Source organism: Balaenoptera ricei, chromosome 1 (assembly GCF_028023285.1).
Source record: "Balaenoptera ricei isolate mBalRic1 chromosome 1, mBalRic1.hap2, whole genome shotgun sequence".
NCBI classification, from domain to species: Eukaryota; Metazoa; Chordata; class Mammalia; order Artiodactyla; family Balaenopteridae; genus Balaenoptera; species Balaenoptera ricei.
Genome location: NC_082639.1, coordinates 21,034,541 through 21,057,836, shown reverse-complemented (window position 1 = coordinate 21,057,836; position 23,296 = coordinate 21,034,541). Strand labels below are relative to the sequence as shown.

Genomic DNA, 23,296 nt, shown 5'->3' with positions numbered 1-23,296 from the left:
CCTTCGGCGCCAAGCTGTGTCGTCACCGTATGGGCGGGACTTCCTCTCCCGGCCCTGCTGTTTCCGACGTCGTCCGGAAGTCGGGTGCTGGTCCCGTTAGTACCTGGCCATTTGGTCGCCTCACGTCACGCGGGTCCCTGCTCTTCCTCCTTAGGCGACCCCCGGGCATCACCGCCGGCCCCCGACGAAGTGCACGTTGGGGATCCCGTTGCCCTTGGCTCTCGTCTCCGGTTTGACTCCCGCCCTGCTTCCCTGCCGAGCTTACCTGCTCCGCACGGGGCCGTGTGCCGGCTGCCCATGGCGGGGGCCGCTCCGACCACGGCCTTTGGGCAGGCGGTTATCGGCCCGCCGGGCTCGGGGAAGACCACGTACTGCCTGGGCATGAGTGAGTTCCTGCGCGCGCTGGGCCGGCGTGTGGCGGTGGTGAACCTGGACCCGGCCAATGAGGGGCTGCCGTACGAGTGCGCCGTGGACGTGGCCGAGCTGGTGGGGCTGGGCGACGTGATGGACGCGCTGCAGCTTGGGCCCAACGGCGGCCTGCTGTACTGCATGGAGTACCTGGAGGCCAACCTGGACTGGTTGCGTGCCAAGCTCGACCCCCTCCGCGGCCACTACTTCCTCTTCGACTGCCCTGGCCAAGTGGAGCTTTGCACGCACCACGGAGCCCTGCGCAGCATCTTCTCCCAGATGGCGCAGTGGGACCTCAGGGTGCGTCTGGGGATGGGCAGGCCCATTTTGCAGATGGAGGAACTGAGGGAGGAGAACAGATGCCACGCCCCCATGTCCCACAGCGAGGTAGGGGCCGAGACGCTTTGGAGTAAAACAGGTGTGAGTTCGAATCCTGGCTCTGCCACTGCCACTGACTCGCTGTGTGGTCCTGGGCAAGTCAGTTTATCTCTCTGAACCTCAGTTTTCTCATCTGTAAAATGGGTGTGTCAGTACCCAATTTGGGATTATTGGGAGTATGGAAGGGGTTATGTGGAAAGTGGCATGGTAATTGTTGTTGTGACTTGTGGGCAAAAGAAAGTGAAAGAATAGAGTCAGATGCAGTGGGAATTGAACCAGTTGCCCACTGGGAGGCTCAGTGCAAGGCATCTTGTAGGAAAAGATGCCCCACATCTCCTGGGATAAGGAAATGACTGTGGCTATTAGAATGAAACAGAAGCAGGAAAAAACTACTGGGAAGACTTTCCCTTTGCCCTCAGAAGTCCCTAGTCTGATGGGGGAGACATAGGCCCTAATGTTCCCTGCCTCCCCAGGCCGCTCTCACCCTGTCTCTTCCTTCCCTCCCAGCTGACTGCTGTCCACCTGGTGGATTCTCACTATTGCACAGACCCTGCCAAGTTCATCTCGGTACTGTGTACCTCCCTGGCCACCATGCTGCATGTGGAGCTGCCGCATGTCAACCTCCTCTCCAAGATGGACCTCATTGAACACTATGGGAAGCTGGGTAAGAGATCCTGTTCTGACAGGCAAAAAGTAGGGCAGCGGCTGGGCTGGACAGAAGCAGAGATCTCAGCTGAAGGAAGCTGCTTCCAGGGACCATGCATGGCCTGGTGATAGTAGCCACAGTCAGGTCTGACCCCTGCCCATTTATTTTGTGCTGCTCTGTGCCAGATACTGTTCTGGTTTTGGGGACAAGAGAGCTACAGATGGTGATATGTATTATGAAGGAATTAGTAGAAAGTGATGGGATAGTGAGCGGTTGGGAGTGAGGGGAGTGAACAGTACCATCTGAGCTGAGACCAGAATAGTGAGAAGGAGCCAGCCAAGGCAGAACTGTTCCTAGGCAGAGGGACCAATAGGGGTCCCTATTTCCCTAATCCTTAAGGAAAGAGTTTTGTTTGTTTGTTTGTTTGTTGGTGGGTTGGTTTTTTTTTTTTTTGCCATTTCACATGAACCACAATTTTTTTTTTTTTATTAACTTATTTTTTTGGCTGCGTTGGGTCTTCTTTGCTGCGCACGGGCTTTCTCTAGTTGCGGCGAGCAGAGGCTACTCTTTGTTGCGATGCACGGGCTTCTCGTTGCAGTGGCTTCTGTTGTTGCAGAGCACAAGCTCTAGGCACGCAGGCTTCAGTAGTTGCAGCACACGGGCTCAGTAGTTGTGGCTCGCGGCTCTAGAGCACAGGCTCAGTAGTTGTGGCACACGGGCTTAGTTGCTCTGCGGCATGTGGGATCTTCCCGGATCAGGGATCGAACCCATGTCCCCTGCATTGGCAGGCGGATTCTTAACCACTGCGCCACCAGGAAAGTTCCGGGAAAGAGCTTTTTGTGTTCAAGGAAAAGGGGGTGGGGAGTAAAGAGAAACCAGGGTAGCTGAGATAGTGCCCAGGGGAAGGGTGGTAGGAAACGAGGTCAGAGAGGTGGGCAGGGGCTAGAACCTGTACTGTTGAAACACAGAGGAAAGCCATTGATGAATATGAAGCAAGGGAACACTATGAACTAAAAAGGCCCTTCTGGCTACTTTGTGAATTGAAAGGGGCAAGAATGAAAACAGAGATCCTGTAGGAGGTGTTTGCAGCAGCCCAGGCAGTGGTAGTGGGAATGGAGAGAAGTAGATAGATTCAAAACTTACTCATGTGGAGACAGAGGAATTAAGGATGACTGTCAGGTTTCTGACTGAACCAGTGGACAGATAAAGGTGCCGTTTGTCAAGGTGGGAAAGACTGAGAGAGAAGCAGGCTGGCATGAGGCAGGGACGTTGCCTAGGAGTCTATGGCCAACATTTTTTTTCCTGCAAAATTAGTGCCCTGCTGACTGGGGCATTAGTTCCCTAAATAGCATCTTCAGCCACAAAGGAACCTAGAGAAGAATAGCTGAAATGACCAGCAGTGAGCAGGAAGGGAGGTTGTGGGGAGAGTGAAGTGTCAGGGCCTTGTCCAGGGAGGGTGACTGGCTGCCGGTTGGGACATGGAAGGATGGGGATAAAAAGCCCCATTTTATCTATGTCCAGATTTGTGTCTTCCAAGCCTGTCTCCCCCTTCACAGCCTACAGCCCAGATGGCTACTTGCTGGTCCTCTACATTTCTAGCTCTGACTCTTGCCAGTCATCCTCACAAGAGACTGAGGTACAAACCAGATCAGGCAATTGAGGCCCAGAGACATTATATGAATAGCCCAAGGTCAGTCACTTAGCTAGCCTGTTAACTGAGATAAAATTTAAACCAAGTGTACCTGGCTGCAGTTTCTGCATTCTCAGTGAGAAACGTACCTGTCAGGCAATCCAAGAAGTTTGTTGGAATGCCCAGCACTTTCTTCCTTGCAGGCACAGGGGTGTCAGTTTCTAAATAGAGCTGATAAGAACACAGGAAGCAGAGCTCAGGGAGTGAGTCAGTCGATCCCAATAGCCTGATTCCCTCGGCTCACTTTGGGACAGACCTGCTGAGTAGCCCAGCTGCTTGAGTCTTCCAGGCAGAAGTGGACAGTGCAGAGAGGCCCACTTTCCTTCTCTTAGTGCGAATTTTGTATTCATAGAACTGAGTCAGGGACCTCTGAGTCATCTAGTCTAATCTTCTCATTTTACACTAAGAAGGAACTGACCTGGAAAGGGAAAGTGATTTTCCCAAGAGGCCATCCTGCTAGATAGAGGCGCTAGATAGTGTGCCGGGTCCTGGGAGCTCTGCCTGGCTATGAGCTTTTTGAGGCAGGGACCAAGCACTATTATTGGTACATGTTCTACCTTACTACTACTGATCAAGCACTTCTCTGAACCAGACACTGGGGTTTATAGCACTTAATCCTCACAGTAGCCCCATGAGGTGGGTAACTGCCCATAGAGCTAGTAAATGGCAGAGCCAACAAGTGAAATCAAGTATTTTCTTCTTAGTAAGTTCATTTCACTGCCTCAGCAAATGTTTGTTGAATGAATGAATGAATGAGTGAGTGAGTGAGTGAGTGAGTGAATGAAGGCAAAGGAAGAAGGAAAAAAATATGGTCCCTGTCCTCAAGTCTTTAGCCTGATGCCAGCTGCTCCGGAACACCAGGTTTTCTTCTTTTTCTTTTCTTTTTAGTTAAAGTATAGTTGATATACAATGTTGTATTAAGTTCTGCTGTACAGCAAAGTGACTCAGTTATACATATATATACATTCTTTTTTTATATTCTTTTCCATTATGGTTTATCATAGGATATTGACTATCGTTCCCTGTGCTAACCAGTTTCTCTTCTTAGCCTTCAACCTGGATTACTACACAGAGGTCCTGGACCTCTCCTACCTGCTTGACCACCTGGCTTCTGATCCTTTCTTCCGCCACTACCGTCAGCTCAATGAGAAGCTGGTGCAGCTCATCGAAGACTACAGCCTGGTCTCCTTCATCCCTCTCAACATCCAGGTACAGACACACCTCATTGTATTGCACTTTGCTTTATCGTGCTTCACAGATACTGCTTTTTTTTTTTTTTTTTTTTTTTACCAGTTATAGGCTTGTGGCGACCCTGCATTGAACCAAGTACATGTTCCAACAGCATTTGCTCACTTTATGTCTCTATGTTACATTTTGATAATTCTCACAATATTTCAAACTTTTTCATTGTTATTATATTTGTTATTATGATCTATGATCTGTGATCTTTGATGTTACTATTATAATTGTTTGGGGCACCATCGACTGCACCCATATAAGACAGCGAACTTGGGAATTCCCTGATGGTCCAGTGGGTAGGACTCTGTGCTTTCACTGCTGAGGGCACAGGTTTGATTCCTGGTTAGGGAACTAAGATCCCACAAGCCACATGGCGTGGCCGGAAAAAAAAAAAAAAAAGATGGCGAACTTAATCCACAAATGTTGTGTGTGTTTTGACTGCTCCACTGAGTAGCTGTTCCCCCATCTCTCCCTCTTCTCCAGCCTCCTTATTCCCTAAAGCACAACAATGTGGAAATTAGGCCAATTAATAACCCTACAACGGCCTCTAAGTGTTCATGTGAAAGGAAGAGCTTCACATCTCTCTTTTTTTTTTTTTTTTTTTTTTTTGGCCACACAGCATGCAGGATTTTAGTTCCCCAACCAGGGGTCGAACCCATGCCCCATGCAGTGGAAGCACAGAGTCTTAACCACTGGACCGCCAGGGAAGTCCCATGCCTCTCACTTTAAAAGCTAGAAATGATTAAGCTTAGTGAGGAAGGCATGTTGAAAAGCCGAGATAGGCCAAAAGCTAGGCCTCTTGTGCCAAACAGTTAGCCAAGATGTGAATGCAAAGGAAAAGTTCTTGAAGAAAATGAAAAGTGCTACTCCAGTGAACACAGGAATGATAAGAAAGCAAAACAGCCTTATTGCTGATACGGAGAAGGTTTTAGTGGTCTTTATAGATCAAACCAGCCACAGCATTTCCTTAAGCCAAAGCCTAATTCAGAGCAAGGCCCTAACTCTCTTCAGTTCTATGAAGGCTGAAAGACATGAGGAAGCTGCAGAAGAAAAGTTTGAAGCTAGCAGAGGTTGGTTCATGAGGTTTACGAAAAGAAGCCATCCCCATAGCATAAAAGTGCAAGGTGAAGCAGCAAGTGCTGATGTAGAAGCTGCAGCAAATTATCCAGAAGATCTAGCTAAGATAATTAATGAAGGTGGCTACACTGGGAATTCCCTGGCGGTCCAGAGGTTAGGACTCTGCACTCACTGCTGAGGGCCCGGGGTTCAATCCCTGGTTGGGGAACTAAGATCCCACAAGCGGCCGGTGTGGCCAAAAAAAAAAGATGGCTATACTAAACAACAGATTCTCAATGTAGACAAAACAGCCTTATACTGGAAAAAGATGCCATCTAGGACTTTCATAGCTAGAGAGAAGTCAGTGCCTGGCTTCAAGGCTTCAAAGGATAGGCTGACTCTCTTTTTAGGGGCTAATGCATCTGGTGACTTTAAGTTGAAGCCAGTGCTCATTTACCATTCCGAAAATCCTAGGGCCCTTAAGAATTCTGTTAAATCTACTCTGCCTGTGCTCTATAAATGAAACAACAAAGCCTGGATGACAGTACATCTGTTTACAACATAGTTTAGTAAATATTTTAAGCCCACTGTTGAGACCTGCTGCTCAGAAAAAAGTATTCTTTTCAAAACATTACTGCTGGGACTTCCCTGGTGGCGCAGTGGTTAAGAATCCGCCTGCCAATACAGGGGACACAGGTTCGAACCCTGGTCCGGGAAGATCCCACATGCCGTGGATCAACTAAGCCCGTGCGCCACAGCTACTGAGCCTGCACTCTAGAGTCCGTGAGCCACAACTACTGAGCCCACGAGCCACAACTACTGAAGCCCACGTGCCTAGAGCCCGTGCTCCGCAACAAGAGAAGCCACCGCAATGAGAAGCCCGTGCACCGCAACAAAGAGAAGCCCCCGTTCGCCGCAACTAGAGAAAGCCCACGCGCAGCAACGAAGACCCAACACAGCCAAAAATAAATAAATTAATTAATTTTTTAAAAAAATCAAAACATTACTGTTCATTGACAATGCACCTGGTCATCTAAGAGCTCTGATAGAGATGTTGTTTTCATGCCTGCTAACACAACACCCATTCTGCAGCCCATGGATCAAGGAGTCATTTTGACTTTCAAGTCTTAGTATTTAAGAAATACATTTCTTAAGGCTGTAGCTACCATAGATAGTGATTCCTCTCATGGATCTGGGAGAAGTAAATTGAAGACCTTCTGGAAAGGAGTCACCATTCTAGATGCCATTAAGAACATTCATGATTCATGGGAAGGGGTCAAAATATCAGTATTAACAGGAGTTTGGAAGAAGTCGCATCCAACCCTCGTGGATGACTTTGAGGACTTCAAGACTTCAGTGGAGGAAGTAACTGCAGATGTGGTAGAAATAGCAAGAGAACTAGAATTAGAAGTGGAGCCTAAAGACGACACTGAATTGCTGCAGTCTCATAATACAACTTTATGGATAAGGAGTTGCTTCTTATGAATGAGCAAAGAAAGTGGTTTCTTGAGATGGAATCTACTCCTGGTGAAGATGCTGTGAAGGATGTTGAAATGGCAACAAAGGATTTAGAATATTACGTAAACTTAGTTGATATAGTAGCAGCAGGATTTGAGAGGATTGACTCCGATTTTGAAAGAAGTTCTACTGTGGGTAAAATGCTATCAAACAGCATTGCATGTTACAGAGAAATCGTTCGTGAAAGGAAGAGTCAGTTGATGCAGCAAACTTCACTGTTGCCTTATTTTAAGAAATTGCCACAGCAACACCACCCTGATCAGTCAGCAGCTATCACCACGGAGGTAAGACCCTCAACCAGGAAAAAGATTACGACTCACTGAAGGCTCAGATGATGGTCAGCATTTTTTAGCAATAAAATACTTTTTTTTTTTTTTTGGGTGCGTTGGGTCTCCATTGCTGCACACGGGCTTTCTCTGGTTGTGGCAAGCGGGAGCTACTCTTTGTGGCGGTGTGCGGGATTCTCATTGCAGTGGCTTCTCTTGTTGCGGAGCACGGGCTCTAGGGGCCCGGGCTCAGTAGTTGTGGCACACGGGCTTAGTTGCTCCACAGCATGTGGGATCTTCCTGGACCAGGGCTCGAACCCGTGTCCCCTGCATTGGCAGGCGGATTCTTAACCACTGCGCCACCAGGGAAGTCCCAGCAATAAAGTACTTTTAAATTAAGGTATGTACATTGTTTTTTTGGACATAATGCTATTGACTATATGCTTAATAGACTACAGTATAGTGTAAACATGACTTTTGTATGCACTGGGAAACCAAAAAATTCGTGTGACTCACTTTATCATGAAATTTGCTTTACCTTGGTGCTCTGGAACCCAACCCGCAGTTATCTCCGAGGTGTGCCTGTACTGGGCACTAAGAAGCCTCGTCCCTTGGCTATTGGCTCTGCAGTGCCTGGGAGCACACCAGGCTACGTGTCCAGGAGGCTTTGAGGCCTCCAACAGTGGTCTTTGTCCTGGGTCCAACTGTCATTCAGTCTCCTTGGTTTCGAGACCAGTGGTGGCCAGGATTCCAGTAAAGAGGGTAGACCAAATTTTGGCCCTATCTGTTCTGTTTTTTTGTTTTTTAATTTATTTTATTTTAATTTATTTATTTTTGGCTGTGTTGGCTCTTCGCTGCTGTGCACGGGCATTCTTTAGTTGCGGCGAGCGGGGGCTACTCTTCGTTGCGGAGCACGAGCTCTAGGCGTGCGGGATTCAGTAGTTGTGGCTCACGGGCTCTAGAGCGCAGGCTCAGTAGTTGTGGCGCACGGGCTTAGTTGCTCCGTGGCATGTGGGATCTTCCCGGACCAGGGATTGAACCCGTGTCCCCTGCAGTGGCAGGCAGATTCTTAACCACTGTGCCACCAGGGAAGCCCCCCTGTTCTGTTTTGCTGGGTTCTCTCTACACGTGTTCCCTCCTCAGGGTGAAAAAGGATGAGTTCAGAAAGTTATCAGCAAGGGACTTGACCAAGGCTAGGGACAAGTCTTTCAGCCTCCTTCAAGATGGGCAACTGCCTGTTGACTTTGCAAAGTAGTACCCAACCATTGTGTCTCTCACCTTGCACCCTACAAAGGTAACCTGGGAGACAAAGGTGCATGTTAGATTCCTTTCTGCTGGGGGTGAACTTAAGGGAACTTGTTTCTTCTCTGTTTAATGCCACACTTTTCTCCTCTAAAACGAGGAGGTGAAACCGATAATATTAATCATACAATTACCACTTATTGAAGGCTTTCTGTGCTAGGCATTGTGCTGAGGACTGTACATGCATTATTTTGATCTCTCTTTCCCATAATGTGCTGTAGGGACCATTCTTACCAGTTTTATGTGGACGAACAAATAAGTTACATGCATATTTATTGGGTGCCTACTGTTAGATAAGTTCTGTGCCAGGCACTGGGGATGCCTGGACAAACAAGTTCCCGACCTCAAGGGGTGCACAGTCAAGTAGGAGAGGCAGATGAGTTAATAACTTGCCAATAGTTAGTAAGATGGTAAGGATCATAGCTACAGTGGGGATAAACCCAGGGGACTGCGGCTGTGCGTAGAGGAGCTTATCTGTTCTAATTTGGGTGGGTTGGTAGTCAGGAAAGATGAGGTGTAGCCGGGCCTCTGGGGACACGTAGAAGTACTCCAGGCCAAGGGAGCTGCATGGACAGAGGCTTCATGAGGCAAGATCAAGGGGGGTGTTTGGAGACTGTGATCGGTTTGGTACAACCTCAATTCCACATACCTCTATTTCACTCAGAGCTGTTTCTCTCCTCCCTGCCCAGGACAAGGAGAGTATCCAGCGGGTCCTGAAGGCTGTGGATAAAGCCAATGGCTACTGCTTTGGGGTCCAGGAGCAGCGGAGCCTGGAGGCCGTGATGTCTGCCGCGGTGGGAGCTGACTTCCACTTCTCCTTGTATCCTTGCTCGCTAGCCTCCGCCACAGCCAAGAGCGGGAGGCCAGGGGCTCAGGAATGGCCATGTCTGCCCTTGCAGATGACTGATTTCATGTTGGCCAGTGGGCTCCCTGGTAACTGGTCCCTTGGAAGGCTTCAGGGTTGTTTGTACCTGAGGACAAGGGAGGCTATCGATCAGAAGGAGCAACAAATACAGAGGCCCAGACATGAAGGAGCACTGGGCGCTTAGGAGAGGTGCGAGGGGCTCGGTTTGCCTGGTGTCTTGAGTGTGAAGGGGAAAGGGAGATGCAGTGGGAAGGGGAGGTAGGCGATGGAGGAGTGTGGACTTCGGCCGTGGGTGGCCAGTGGGAACCAGCATACTGTTGTTGAGCGGAGCATGACGCAATCAGATGTACATTCTTGAAAAGCACCTCCAAGTGTGGAAAATGCATTTAAGGGATGTGATTGGGAGCAGGAGAGTTTTTACAGTCTCCAGGTGAGATCAGATGCAACATTACCAGTGAGAATAGCAAAAAGGGTGTGGACTGGAAAAATATGAAGGAGACAGACAGCCAGAGCTGGTGGCCAGGTGGTTACGGGATAGAAGGAGGTGGAGCAGAAGTTAGACGTCCAGGTTTCTGGTTTAGTCAGTGGTAGGGGGCGGTTGTGGTCACTGAGGCAAGGAAAGGAAGAGGAGAGGGCAGGTGTGTCACGTGGGTGGCAGGGATGGGAACTGGCAGCTGTGCTGTGTTTGAGGGGGCCGTGGGATGTACTGGAACTCAGTCTCCCTGGTTGTAGAATCTCAAGTTGTGACGCTGGAGTCCTCTAGTGTAAGAGCCGTGGTGGCCAACCTAGCCATAGTCCGCCCCCAGCCCCAGGCCTCAGGTCGGCCAGCCTCACACAGCTCCATGGGCAGTGTCGTGGTCTTTTCCTGGGTGACTCTGATTGATGTCCTTCCTGCCCCACTTTCCTGCTATTCCAGAGAGAGCTAGGAGGCACCCTATAGCCCAAGCAGAAAGTTGTTGTTTTCTTTGAGCTCCTTTGAGTTCCCTCCTTTAGCTAAAGCAGAGAAGTCACAGAGAAGTCATTTGTTGAGCACCTACTGTGTGCCGGTTGCCATGCTGGGCGCTTTATATTCGTTGTCTCATTTGGTCCTCACGACTCCGTATTACAGATGAGAAAAAGGAAGTGGCAGAATCGGGGTTTGACCCCACGGCCTGGCTCCAGAGCACGTGCCACAACACAGAGCTGGAGGGTTCGTGCTCTCTGCTTCTCTGCTCCTCAGCAGTGTGGGCCAGAGGCAAACAGAGGAGCATGTGGGTCTGGTTACTTTGAGGGACTCCTCAGACCCAATTGTTCCCTGTTGCCTGAAGCTCTAATTATGAGGAAGGGAGTGGGATGGGAGGAATCTCCAGACGCAGCTAGAGGGCACACATCACAGAGGTCAGGTCCTGCCCAGACCAGTTCTCCATCCTTGCCTATGCTATCAGCCTTGACGAGCCCTCCTCCATTAGCACCCTGGGCCTGCAGGAGAAGTACCTGGCGCCCTCAGAGCAGTCAGTGGAGCAGGAGGCCATGCAGCTGTAGCAACAAGCTGAGCTCTGGAGAACAAGACACACGGCCCAGCACTGGGGAGAGTGGCGGCTCCCAGTGAGCAGCGGACAGCTCAATGGGCTGCAGATCCAAGGGCAGCACTTCCGGCCAGAGCTGGGAGACTGGCGAGGGGATACTCAGCCTTGCGGAGGACTTCTGGCCAAAAGCCACACATGTGGCCAAGCAGAGCACCATCACAGCCTCATGATCTCTGGGCGCTGCCACCAGGGATTCAGCACTGGTCCCACTCAGGCTGTGATGGAATGTGCTACAATACAAGAGTTTATCTTCTACTTTTTGTGGCTTCCAAACTTTCTTCAACCATCCAGGCCAAGTGAGTTGGGAATATGGGAATGTCACCTTTCCTCAGAAGAGTCCTATTTCTTCATACTATAGGGCAGTGTTTCCCCCAAAGCACGGGATCGTACTAGAGGGTTGGCTCTCAGTCCTCAGTTATGCTCTTTGGTTAATCTTCAGTTTTAACAGTGAACCTCAAGCTTGAGGTCTCACAGACAACACTTCCTAGCAGATCTTGTAATGTTTTATTTTCGTTGTATTTATGTCACGGTTTTATTGTTTTTTGAGGCAAGTGTTAACTAGTTTTCCATTTATAGTAGTGATTAAAAGTTGACTTTAAAATGAAATTATTTATACCAGATGAGTTGCTTAAAGAAAAATATCAGTATATAATCTGATATCATGAGGGCTGTGGGAAAAATCAAGATGGCTTGAAGTTGGAGATACTGGTGTTTGCTTCCTTTGCTCTTCTTGCAACTGGTTGGATGCAATTCACATTTTCAACCAGTAGGTAGCATCCCAGGCTTATTTTTTAATTTTAATTTTTTTTTCAGCTGTAGCCTGGAAGCAGAAGGGGACAGATGGCTGTTGTGCCAGTAGTCTTACTTGCAGACACTCAGTGCTGTTAATACATGGGAAGGGCTTAGCATTTTACAAAGAGCTTCCACACACACAGTCCTCATGTGGCTTTCACAGCAGCTCCTAGGGATAGAGACGAGATGGGGAATAGTAGTAAGCCCCACTTTACTGTGAGGAAACAGAAAGATGAGGAGTTTGAACTTCAGTCAGCCTGTCTCTCTCATAGCTCACTTTGCTGAATACTTAATGGTGAAAAGTCAGGGCCCTCCTCCCACAGGGTTTGTAACCAATCAGGAGAAAGAATTTAGACACCTGTAGGGTATTACTGAATCATAAATCAGGGGGAAGATAGATGACTGGTGGTTTGGACAGTTGGAGAATTCAGTTTAGGAAAACTGTTCTGAAGTAGCATTGAGATGGGGGTGACTGGGCTTTGCTTCTCACATTTGGTCACCAGAGCAGAAGGCAGAAGAGTGAGGGGCTGTGAGGAGGCTCCGCGGGCTGGAACCCCCACTCCCACGCCTGGCGGGATAGGGGATGATAACTGGGTGCTCCTTCCCCGACTCTCATCTGAGGAGTTCAAAGCACCTCATCCCTATTGACGCTGTACACGGTGGGTGGGGAGTGTCAACAGTGCAAGCCAGGGAAACTGAGGCCAGGAGGCACTGCCTGGGGCTGGCTGTGAGTCACCTATGGGGCCTGGAGCCCAGGAATAATGACACCCAGGCTGCTGGCCAGATCCCTCATCAGTTAGGGCATGAGGGTGGGTGCTGCGTTTTTGAAACTAATACCAGTAGCTGTGGTCATGGGTTTTGATGCTTACCCCATCCTGGAGGCCCCAGCTATCACCAAAGCACACCAGCTGGAAGGAAGCATCATTTAGAACTCTATGGCCTCATATGCAAGCACCCTGAGCATTTATTCTCTGCAGTCATCAAGTGAAGAAGGACGGAAAAATTCCAAACTTTATTTTCAGGCCTTGGTGTGACAACAAGGGTGATTTCTCCTCTAGTAAATGGAGCTCTGTCCGCTTCCCACTGATAGCAGCGTGATTTTCTATCCCCCCTGTCATGATTGGGAGGGGATAGCACAGTGCAGAAAAGCAGAGGTGTCTGGGTTCCAGGTGAGGTCTGTTCAGCATGAAGTGTGTAGGGTAAGAGAAAGACCATCCTCGATTTGTCAGCATATGACGACTGTCCTTAAGATTTCTTTTTTTCCTGATGGAAAAGTAAAACGCTTGGAAAATGAAAATAAGTCACCCGTAATCCCACCACAGATAAATAATTTTTAAATATTTATAATAAATTTTCTATTCAAATGTATATTTTGTGTTTTTTCTTTCTTATTTTTCTATGCACTCAGAGGGATAGCTATAGCATTTATATACGTGGGATATATTGTTAATGCTTTGTAACCTGCTTTTTTCAGTTAACATTATTTCATGTAACTAAAACTATAAGGACCTTTTTAATGTCTACATGATAATATTCTGGAGTATGGCTATAACATTGTTTATCCAGACTCCCATGGTTAGCCTTTAAGTTGTTAGCAATTTTTTTGCTATTGTAAATAGTGCTGTGATTAACATCTTTGTCTGACTCTCTGACTTTTAACTTATGATAAAGTCCTAGAAATAAAATAGCTGATGTTTTCTAGGTTCTAGATTCATATTGCCAAAATGCCTCCCAGAAAAATGCCACTTTACATCTCACAGGCACTGTCTGGAAGTGCTCTTCTCACCCCCGACCTCACTTGGCAATCGTGAACTTCCAGAGGGAGGAAACCATCCCTGAATGCTTTCCAAGGGACCTTCTTGGTCTTCTCTGCTAACCAGACACTGGGCTATACTATGCATATCTTGGCTCTGAATTTGGGGACTTCCAACAGCTGGAAGATAGTGTTTGGAACCTATCAGTGACCACAGCTAATTGGAAAGGCTTCCAGCCCAGACAAAGAGGCTTAGGAGTGAGGGTGACACCCTAAAGCCCACAGAGCTGAAGCACAGCCAGTCTGCCCTCAGCTGTTTCTGAAGTAGCAAAACGCTCACCCACAGCTGGCTGAGAATAGGAAGCCTGATCCCATTAGGGTCTGTGGGAAGATGAGGATCCCGTTAGGATCTGAGAGATTCTCTGTCCTTTCTCAAGGCTCCTGAGAGAGACAGGGAAGTGACTTCCCAGCACTACTAAGGCCCACCCTGTTTTTGGAAGAAGCTGGGAGGCCCAACTACCTCAAAATCCTGGAGGGAAATTCTCTGTCAAGCTGAGTAGCTCCCCTCCTCTCCCTTTTCCTCTCTCTTGCCCCTGGTTGTTGAGCCTTTACCCAGCCTGGTCTGGGCTGCTCACCTCCTCTTCCTGCCCCTTTGGAAGGAAGAGTCTCAGATTACACAGACCTCAGTGGCATCAGGCTTCCTGAGGGTAGGGGAGAGCCATATGCCTCATTTCCAACCCACTGTGTCCTTCATGTCCAGCCAGGGAGCCAACTTCACATAGCCCCAGAAGCCCAGGTGTCCCAAGTGGCTCTGAGCCTTAGTCTCTTCATAAGCAAAACAAAGATGATAATATGTATTGCCGTGAGGAATAAGGCATGAAACTGCCTGGCACATAGCAGTCATGCCATGTGCTCTTATTACTGTATTCTGTTCTTTAGGAAGAAGCAGGAGTGGGGCACTTTTGGCCAGAAGAGCAATCTTGGTTCATCTGAAATCAGGTTTTCCCAAAAAGGCACTGGACACTTGGACATTGTGTGTGTGTGTGTGTGTGTGTGTGTGTGTGTTGGTGTGTAGGAATATCATGCCTTTCTGGAAGGAGACACAGTGGCTTGCCTGACCCCAATGCCTTGGCCTAGGGTGCCCGGTTAGTTCTGAGAAGGTACCTTAACCCCAATGCCTTGCTTTCCATCACCTACTTCTGTGGATCTACAGAGCCAATTTGGACTTTGCTCTCTGAAGTAACTGCATATAAGAGAGAGTAGGTACCTTCTCTAGAAAATTTTAGGTTGTAAATTTTCCCCATACAACTCAAATTCTTGGGAGAGGAAAATCTTTGTAAGCCCTGGGCCTCTGTTTCCTGGGGGATAACCTGGCAGTGCATTAAGGATAGGACTGTGGTTACTTGACTCTTCGTGAGCCCAATTTCTATCTAGACAGCTTTGCTTTATCCCAGAACTAGCTATATTTCCATTTCCACAATAGAGGACCCGGCACTAACCTGGTTTCCAGGCATTTGGAAGGATAGTTTTAAAACTAAGTTTTGAGCTCCTTCCTGCACACAAAAGCTTGCTGGAGACGCTGTGGGAAGAAGGAGGAATAATGGGACAAAGTTACCATTTTTAGGGAGCTCTCTGGGGAGATAGATAGATAAAAAATAAACCCAGGACATAGTTGCAAACCTAGAGGTAGAATCAAGTAGGTATGAAATCATGACTGAATAAATGTATTTACATAAGTGAAAGAAGTTGGCAGACTAGATAGCATACCCAAAGCTCTGTATGTGTTAAAGTGAAAGGGATGGTGGCTAGTCATGTTTTGACCTGAAGATGGCTTTGAAATTTGGAAAAGGTTAAAAGAAAGTGCTCAAGTGGAGAGGACAACTGGAAAGAGTGGCCACCACGAAATTTCCAGCAGAACTTGGCAATCTTACCAACTTTGCCCTCTAGGACTAATTTTTTTTCATAGAGATATAATTCACATATCATAAAATTCATTATAGAGTTTACAGTTCAGTGTTTTTTCATATATTCACAAAGTTGTGCGACTATCACCACTATTTAAATCCAGAACATTTCATCACCCCAAGAGAAATTCCATATACATTAGCAGTTGGACTGAAAAAAAAATTTTTTTTAATTTTATTGAAGTATAGTTGATTTACAATGTTGCATAGGACTGAAAAATTTTAAATGTCAAATTTAGGCCAGGAAAAGATGACAAGAAATGCTCACTGAGACCCCACCCTGGGTAACATTAAGAAAGCTTTAGATAGAAAAGTCTGGGACCCAGTTCAGAAGCTGGTGCCTAAGCCAGCTCACAGCTAGCTGTCTGATTTGGTGATACTCCAATCCATAGCATCTGCTTTTAAAATCTGTCAACACCAACATGCTACCTTAGGGTAGCTCATTTCTTTCCCCATAGAGGGCAACCATGAGCGGTGTAGAGGGAGTAGGCAAAAGTCAAATGCTGAGAGAAAAGAAAGAATTTCCTTTCTCAGGACCTACCCATTAAGAGGAAGTCACCAGACCTGTCTGGTAAGAGAAACCAGGTCACTTCCAGAGCTGAGGGTAAGTTACTTGCCCTCTCCCAGAGTCTCTGACTGGTTTGGAACCTTGAAACCCAACACTGTTCTGGGAAAAGAGAGGTGAAAACGAGGGACCCAGAAAGCATCAGAGTGGTCCTGCCAGCTTCCCCTGTAGAATTAGTAGCTCTGATAAGAGCCCTTTAATTTTGAGTCCCATGGGTGTGAACAAACTTGGACTCTGGGGAACCTGATGAGGCTGGACTGAGTTCCCCCAATACTGTCAGGTGGAGGAGTGACCACTTGACGTCAGGCCAGTATTCTCAGGAGGCCCAGTGATCATGTAGGTCAGATTTGGCACTAAAGCTGTTCCTCAGTACTGGGCCTTATTATTCTGCTTTGGGCACAGAAATGCTGGATAAATCCTAGACTATTGATGCTGGAAGGATTAATAATGGGTAACATGTATTGAATATGTACTATGGGCTACTTTACATGAATGTATTTGCTCAAACTTCACAGCAACTTTTAAGAGGAAGGTACTATTTTTTAATCCCTACTTCACAAATGAGGACAGAAGGTAAGCATGGTGAAGAGCCTTGGCCAAGGCAGGCTGGGAGTCAAACCCAGGCAGTTTTAACTTCACATTTTTTCGTTAGAAAGCCTTTAGTCCAAGCCCCTTATGATACAGAAGGGGAAACTGAGGCCCAGGGAGGTATAATGGCTTTTCCAAGCCAGTCAGGGACACTTCCAAGCCTCCTGGTTACCAGTTCAGTGCTGCCTGGGCTCTGGAGTGTGATGGGGGCACCTTGGGGGCCTTTCCCTAGCCGATCCTGCCCGCCCGGCCAGGCCCAGGCACCGCCGGTAGAGCAAATGACTCAGAGGGCAGGGACTACCTTTCCGCACGGCCCCGCCCTGTCCCGCTGCTCTGAGGATGCCGAGCTCTCGGGTAGGACGGGTGGCAACTCGTCCGAGTGAAACCGGGAGAGCGCCGCCTCTGGCACCCGGCGGGTGGCGGGGGCCCCTCAGGGGCGCAGCTCGTCACGGCGCCTGCGGGGCCGGGTGGGCGGAGGGAAGACGCAATGCGTGCAGTCCGCCGCTCATTCTCCTATTGGTCAGTCGGGCCCCGGGGGCGGTACCCTGAGTATCTCCCTCCCGTGATTGGATGACATCGGCCTCGGGCCCGCCTCCAGCCTCGGGCTGCGAAGGCCTGGCCACACGGGGAGGCCGCATACCTAGGCGTGTTGCAGCTGGGACCGGGGTGGGTGGGGCGGGGCGGTGGAGGCTTGGAAGCGTAGGGCAGCGCCGGTCAAGGCGGACGCGCTCCTCGCGGCACTTCGCACTCAACTTGAGCCTCCTCGTCGTCAGCCCGTTTCATTTTTGTCCCCATCTCCGAAAGCTGGAGGGCGGTCTTCTCAGACCTGGGCTTTTAAAGGCAGCATCATACCCCTGCCCCAGGCCGTACTCCCCTCCGCTCAGATCTAATGACTCTTTCCCGCTTTCAGATCTCAGGTGCCCAGAGCCGCTCACTGTAGCGTACCCCTCGGGCGCTGTCCTCGGACCTCACGCCTGGTTTCCTGTCCCCTCAGACCTGAGCTCTTAAGCCTCCCGCCCCCCGGCCCCGGCAGAGAAGCCTCCAAGCCATCTTTGCACTCACCTGACCCTCCCGGGACGGAACAGTTTGGAGGGACCAGACCAGACCCCGATGGAGAGAGCTGGACCCCCAGCCTTTCTCCTGGAGTCACTGGCTCCAGTGTCTTGTCTGCGGGTCACTGAGCCAGCCCCATGGGAGGTCAGGGTCTCTGTAACTCATACACCAAACCCTGTCCCGTCCCTCCGCAATAACTGGAAAAGACAGGAGGAGTGTCACAGGGGAACTTTATTGAGAGGAAACATGGTCACACCCAGCAGACATGCTTTCCCTCTCTTCCTTGGTCTTGCTCGCTGCACGCACACACGCGCACACACTCTCTCTCTCTCTCCCCCTCTCTCTCTCTCTCTCTCTCTCTCTCTCATCTCCAGCCTCTGCCACACAGTTGAGTTCTCAGCCACAAGGGTGGGACACTCCTCAATTCCTAAGATCCAGAGGTAGCAGGGGCAGGAGGGGGGCGGGGTGGGGAGGAAGTGGCCAGGTTCAGGGGTGGGGTCGGGGGGCGGAGGTGCAGAGAGCAGGGCTGGGTGGGATGACCAGTGGCCAGGAGCACCTGACAGCTGCAGGAAGCATGGAATCCTCTGGCTCCAGGTGGCCTCAGCTCTGCTGGTTCCTCTCTGTGGAGCCTTTCTGAGCTGGGGCAGAGCATCTGGGGAGAAGGGTTGGGCCTCCCACCCCGTACAAGTCCTCTCTGCCAGGAGTGGGGGACGAGCGGGCAGGGCAGGGCAGGGAGGGCAGCGGGCACGGCTCAGTTCTGGGGCTCCTCGGGAGCCTCGCACCCCTCTTCCCCGGCGTTGTCGGCCGTCCACAGCGTCAGGTTGTCCCGCAGCAGCTGCATGATGAGGGTGCTGTCTTTGTAGGAGTCCTCGCTGAGGGTGTGCAGGTCAGCCATGGCCTCGTCGAAGGTGGTCTTGGCCAGCGAGATGGCCTCCTCGGGGCTGTTGGCGATCTCATAGTGGAAGACAGAAAAGTTCAGGGCCAGGCCCAAGCGGATGGGGTTGGTGGGCGGCATCTCCTTCTTGCTGATGTCCATGGCCTCCTGGTAGGCCGACCGGGCTGAGTCAATGATGCGCTTCTTGTCATCACCGGTGGCCACCTCAGCCAGGTACCGGTAGTAGTCGCCCTTCATTTTCAGGTAGAAGACCCGACTTTCGGCGTCACCGGCCTCCTTGATGAGATGGGTGTTCAGCAAGCCCAACACCGTGTCGCATACGCCCCGGAGCTCCGTCTCCACCTTCTCCCGGTACTCTCGCACCTCTGGGCCCTTCTCTTCTGAGCCCTCCTCGTTGCTCTTCTGCTCGATGCTGGACAGGACTCTCCACGCGGCCCGCTGGCCACCCACCACATTCTTGTAGGCCACTGAGAGCAGGTTGCGCTCTTCGCAGGATAGCTCCTCACCCTTTTCCACGGCGCTCTTCATGAAGGCTGCCATGTCCTCATAGCGTTCAGCCTGCTCGGCCAACTTGGACTTCTGGATCAGGCTGGCTCTCTCCATGGCTCTGCGGACAGACAGACAGGCGGCGGGCTAACTGGCTGCCTCGGAACCAATGCTGTGTTCTGTGCCTCTCCTGCTCTCCGCCTGCCTTTTGGCTGGAAGGCCAGGCCCAGAGCAGGGTGGGGAGGGGCAGGGGGCGGGACTGGGGCCCCGGACCTGCCTCCTCTCCTCTTCCCCCCACACCCTTTCCGGCTCTTCCTTAAAGGTGAAAGGGCTGGGATGTGGGGTGAGTCATTGGGACAGTCAGCAGGAGAAATCTGGGCGTTGGCCGCACCTGCACTGACACCTCTCCAGCCTCCAGGCTGCCCCCTCTTGTTCAGGGCTTCCATTACATTCCCACACGAGGTAGCTGCCCCAGTTTCTCAAATCAGATCCTCCTTCACCGTGTCCTTCCAGGGGCTGAGGATGGCTTCAGCTACCTGACCGCTGTGGGTCTAGGCAGAGCCCATGAAGCCAGGTGCAGGAAGATGGGGTTCCTGATCCTGCCAGGTACATTTCCCCGGTTGGCTCAGGTGAGATAACTCATTGTTTAGGTAGGGCTGTAGTTTCCCAAGCACCTTCATACCCATGATCTATAGTCTCTGCTGTGTCTCTGCGAAATGGGCAGGACTGTGACTGCTACTCCCACTGCAGAGATGGGAATACTAAGGCTCAGAGAGGGATGAGATTTGCTCAGGGTCACACAGCTTAGGCTTCTCTCCCATCAAGGCTTCTGACTTGTGAGCTCCAGGCTGTATTTAGAAGTAAGATGCAGGCTTCTTCCAGAGTCTACCTGAAATGGTTCCATCTCCCACTCGTCACTCCCCCTCAGGGTCCTGTCCCCTCTGAGCTCCCAAAATGCACAAGCAGCAGCATTCAGGGTGCCACTTAATGAGGTGTTTAACGAGCGGCTTCTGACGCTCCAGCCCAGCCTCTGTAATCAGTCACCCAGTAGGTTTTTTGGATACTTTCCCCATCACAGCACAATTTTCCCTTTCAAGTTGGTGGCCTGTTGCCACTTGTCTGAGGACTTACCCTCTGGCTCTCCACACCAGGTCACCTCGCCCCTCCAAGCCACCTGCCGTCATGCATCAGTGGGGCTCACACAGGGTGGAGACCCAGCTCACTGACTATCCCACTTTCCTGCCTGACTCAGCCCGCCTTCTGTCAGAGGCTGGGAAGCAGGCCACCTGGGTACTCTGCCCAGTTTGCTTCCCCAGGGCGGGAGAGAGACAGGACCGAAAAAAAGGAAGTGGCTGTCACACAGGCCATTTTGTTTTACGGGGCAGCAGTCCCGGCTGAGTGCTGCCTTCCCCAGCCTGCCTCTCAGAAGTTTCCCTGCCCCTTCCCGTTGACCATGGCCCCACCCCTGACCCCTGGCAGAGGCCTCAGAGATGGAGACTGCTCTGTTGCCAATCTTCTGTCCCTGTTCACTGAGGTGCTGTCTTTGTGTCAGCCAAGAATTTCACCTAAAGGTGTTGGCATTGCACCTATGAGGGTGAGTTCCTGCTTATCTGCTCCACCCCTAGCCAAAGCTCAGATGGGACTCAGGGGTGGGGCTCCTCTCTCTGGGATCCAGCCAGTTTAATCCTTGAACCAGGACTGTTTCACAGGCCTGTCCATCCCTAGTTCCTCTTGGTGTCTGAATACCCACCCTCCCCTCCTGGAGGGACTCTGAGGCCAGAACTCTGAGGCCCAAAGATGAGATCTGCCTCTTTGAAGGAAAGGTAAGGACAAGTCTGAGCTGATGCTATAGGTTCTCCAAGGAAGCAGAAGGGATTTTAGGCTTGCCATCCCGAAGGCTTTGCTTAAATCAGATCACTGACACAGAAAACGTTGGAAACGAAATACACTGAAGTACCAATTTACAGAGTATATCTTTAGGTAGTAGGAGTCTAAGTGGGTTTTTTTTTAATTTTCCTAGTATCTTCAGGTTACCAATGGTGAATGTTTATTATTTTTCTATGACAGACAGAATAGCCTAGTATCTATGGAATCAGACTGCCTGGGTTCAGTTCTCACAAGCTGCTGTGGCTTTGTCTAAGTGACTTAACCTCTGTGAGCCTTGGCTTTCCTAAGTATAAAATGAGGCTTGTTGTGAGGATTAAATAAGTTGATGGAAAGCACTTAGTAGAGTGGATGGTAACTGTTAATATCGTGTGAAAAAAAATCCACATGATAATAATGTTTATTATTATAAACATATACACTCAAAGCACTAATATGGAGCTGGTTTCTATGAAATAAGGAAGGGTCTCAAACCAGGCCTCAGCCGAAGGCCAGACCCTGCCCAGCTGCGGAGAAGACGAATGACTGGTTAGATGCACTCGCTCAGCACTGCCTCCTCGCTCTCCAGCCCAGACGTTCCTCTGGCCTTCGCAGGCCCTGGGGCCTCAAGGACCTTCCTTCGTACTAGTCATCCAGCTCAGGCTTTCCCAAGTCCTGGGGGAAAGCAGGAGATCCCAGAACACTAGAAACCTGGAGGGCAGGGCCTGATGGGCCTAGGAATTTTGGAGATGCTTCTGTCTCAAGGGAGGAAGCATTCTCTTCCTACCGCTCAAGCCAGGAGACCTGATGGTTCACACCACAAGCTCTATGCCCTCAGCACAGCGATGAGCAGGGGAAACGACGCCTCTTCACTTCTTCCCCTCCCCTGCTGAAGAAGCTCAGGGGGTGAATTTGGGAGCCAGGCTACCTAACACCTCCTGCCCGCTCTGGCCTGTCGGTCCTGACTCAGTTCCTGTCTCAGGCACCTCCCTTTGCCTCCAGGCCTCCCTTTCCCAAGTCCAGGAGCCCAGGCAGGCAGGAGGCAGCAGGCCCTGGCAGGGCACGGAGTTCCACCGTCAGCCACCTGAGTCAGCAGGACAGGAGCGGGGGCTGCAGCCCAAAGGGGCTTTCCTCATCCTGCCTGCTACCTCCCTACCCTCCCATGTAGCATCCATCCTACCAGCAGGATCAAAGCCTCTGGTCTCACAGACAACCAATCCGTCTTAGCCAGTAATAACAGGCTTTGAAGGGTTGTGGCATAGAGAAGATAGCAACCAGTTGCTATCTACCTCCATTGAGAAAAAGGCTAGGGCTCTGATTGTAGCAGGAGGGACTCTGGTTAGATTGCAGAAAGAACTTCCTAGGAAATTTTTTCAGTCTTGGAATGATCAAATTAAACAGGTGACTGGAAGAAACTATGGCACCTTCTCCCTTGGCTAGCTGTGAACAAGGGTTCAGTTATTCAGCTAAGAGCTCACTCTACTAGTTGGTTGCCTTTGGGAGAGAGATTAGATTACTTTTAAGTGACTCAGCTATCTGAGTCTTTTCTTCCTCAAGGTGCTGCTGTTTAGAGTACCCTAGGTCTCCTAGGCCATTCCAGTCGAGGACACAGTGTGGAATTACTGGAAAGAGAATGGAATAAGGTCCGGGTGTGGAACTGCATCCCAGCTCTATTATAAGGCTTTGAGCAGGTCCCTTTTTGCCTTTTGGCCTCAGTTTCCCCATCAGTACAAGGAGGCCAACACAGATCGTCACTAAGCCCCCTGTTGGCTCTGAATGACATTCTCTAATTTTAGGGTTTCTCCCTCTGAGATCCTCCTCCCACAGCAGCCAAATTCATTCCTTAGGTGGTGCAGAAGGGTCAGAGGTTGGGGCAGAGATCAGGTTCAAATCCTGGATTTATCAGCTGGGAGACCCTGGGAAATTTCTGTGCCTTTCTTGAGCCTCTGTTCCCTCACCTGTAAAAAGGCTGTCATTGCCTTCTTCATAGGTTTAGGGAAGAGAATGGGCAAGCCCTTGCTAAATGGCCACTGTAATTATTTTTTAGCTCTTAGCACACTGTGTGTGTATCTCAATGTGGGGCGGCAGCTGGGGAAAGGGAAGGTTCCATTGTTACCCTGGGCTGGGCTCAGTTCAGGGGTGTGACAGTCCCAGACTGGAGTTAAACCCTCTGTCCCAGCCTAGGCTGGGACCTTTCCGAGTTCAGAGGTCAGCTAAGGTTTGAAGGTCTCTGGAACTGAGACCAGGAGTTCCGGAGGGGCAGGGTGAAGACGACACTAGCCACTCTGCCTGTGTCACTTCTGGCTCCGTTGGGCCTCTTTTTTAAATCTCCAGAACAGCACTGACCAGCTGACAAGGCTGGCGATGAGGGTAAGCCAGATGTTCTGCAGATTCATCACAGGCC

The 23,296-nt window shown here is 50.2% G+C and overlaps 2 protein-coding genes and 1 long non-coding RNA gene across 4 annotated transcripts; 1 reads left to right on the top strand and 2 right to left on the bottom strand.

The window, feature by feature from the left end:
• The first annotated feature begins 70 nt into the window (after window positions 1-70).
• Window positions 71-13,093, top strand: GPN2 (GPN-loop GTPase 2). 2 transcript variants are annotated; one of them, XM_059916249.1, is made up of 5 exons: window positions 71-708; window positions 1,294-1,450; window positions 4,171-4,331; window positions 9,193-9,323; window positions 10,817-13,093. In XM_059916249.1, exons 1-5 carry the CDS (start codon window positions 298-300, stop codon window positions 10,887-10,889), a joined length of 933 nt encoding a protein of 310 aa, XP_059772232.1. In that variant the 5' UTR covers window positions 71-297; the 3' UTR covers window positions 10,890-13,093. The 2 variants fall into 2 exon arrangements, with proteins under 2 accessions (XP_059772232.1, XP_059772222.1); XM_059916239.1 differs by having other exon boundaries at window positions 71-795.
• Window positions 13,094-14,976: 1,883 nt separating this feature from the next.
• Window positions 14,977-16,975, bottom strand: LOC132348465 (uncharacterized). The gene is made up of 2 exons (XR_009497478.1): window positions 16,897-16,975; window positions 14,977-15,057 (listed from the first exon to the last, which is right to left on the bottom strand). It is a non-coding gene; the product is annotated as an uncharacterized LOC132348465 (long non-coding RNA).
• Window positions 16,976-17,861: 886 nt separating this feature from the next.
• Window positions 17,862-19,251, bottom strand: SFN (stratifin). Its single transcript, XM_059895926.1, has one exon. It carries the CDS (start codon window positions 19,144-19,146, stop codon window positions 18,400-18,402), a length of 747 nt encoding a protein of 248 aa, XP_059751909.1. The 5' UTR covers window positions 19,147-19,251; the 3' UTR covers window positions 17,862-18,399.
• Between the last annotated feature and the right edge of the window lie 4,045 nt (window positions 19,252-23,296).

Coding starts and splice junctions, on each gene's coding strand:
- SFN (XM_059895926.1), bottom strand. CDS start 19,146: ATGGAGAGAGCCAGCCTGATCCAGAAGTCCAAGTTGGCCGAGCAGGCT.
- GPN2 (XM_059916239.1), top strand. CDS start 298: ATGGCGGGGGCCGCTCCGACCACGGCCTTTGGGCAGGCGGTTATCGGC. Junction 796..1,293: donor CCCCCATGTCCCACAGCGAG/GTAGGGGCCGAG, acceptor CTTCCCTCCCAG/CTGACTGCTGTCCACCTGGT. Junction 9,324..10,816: donor GCTGACTTCCACTTCTCCTT/GTATCCTTGCTC, acceptor CTCCTCCATTAG/CACCCTGGGCCTGCAGGAGA.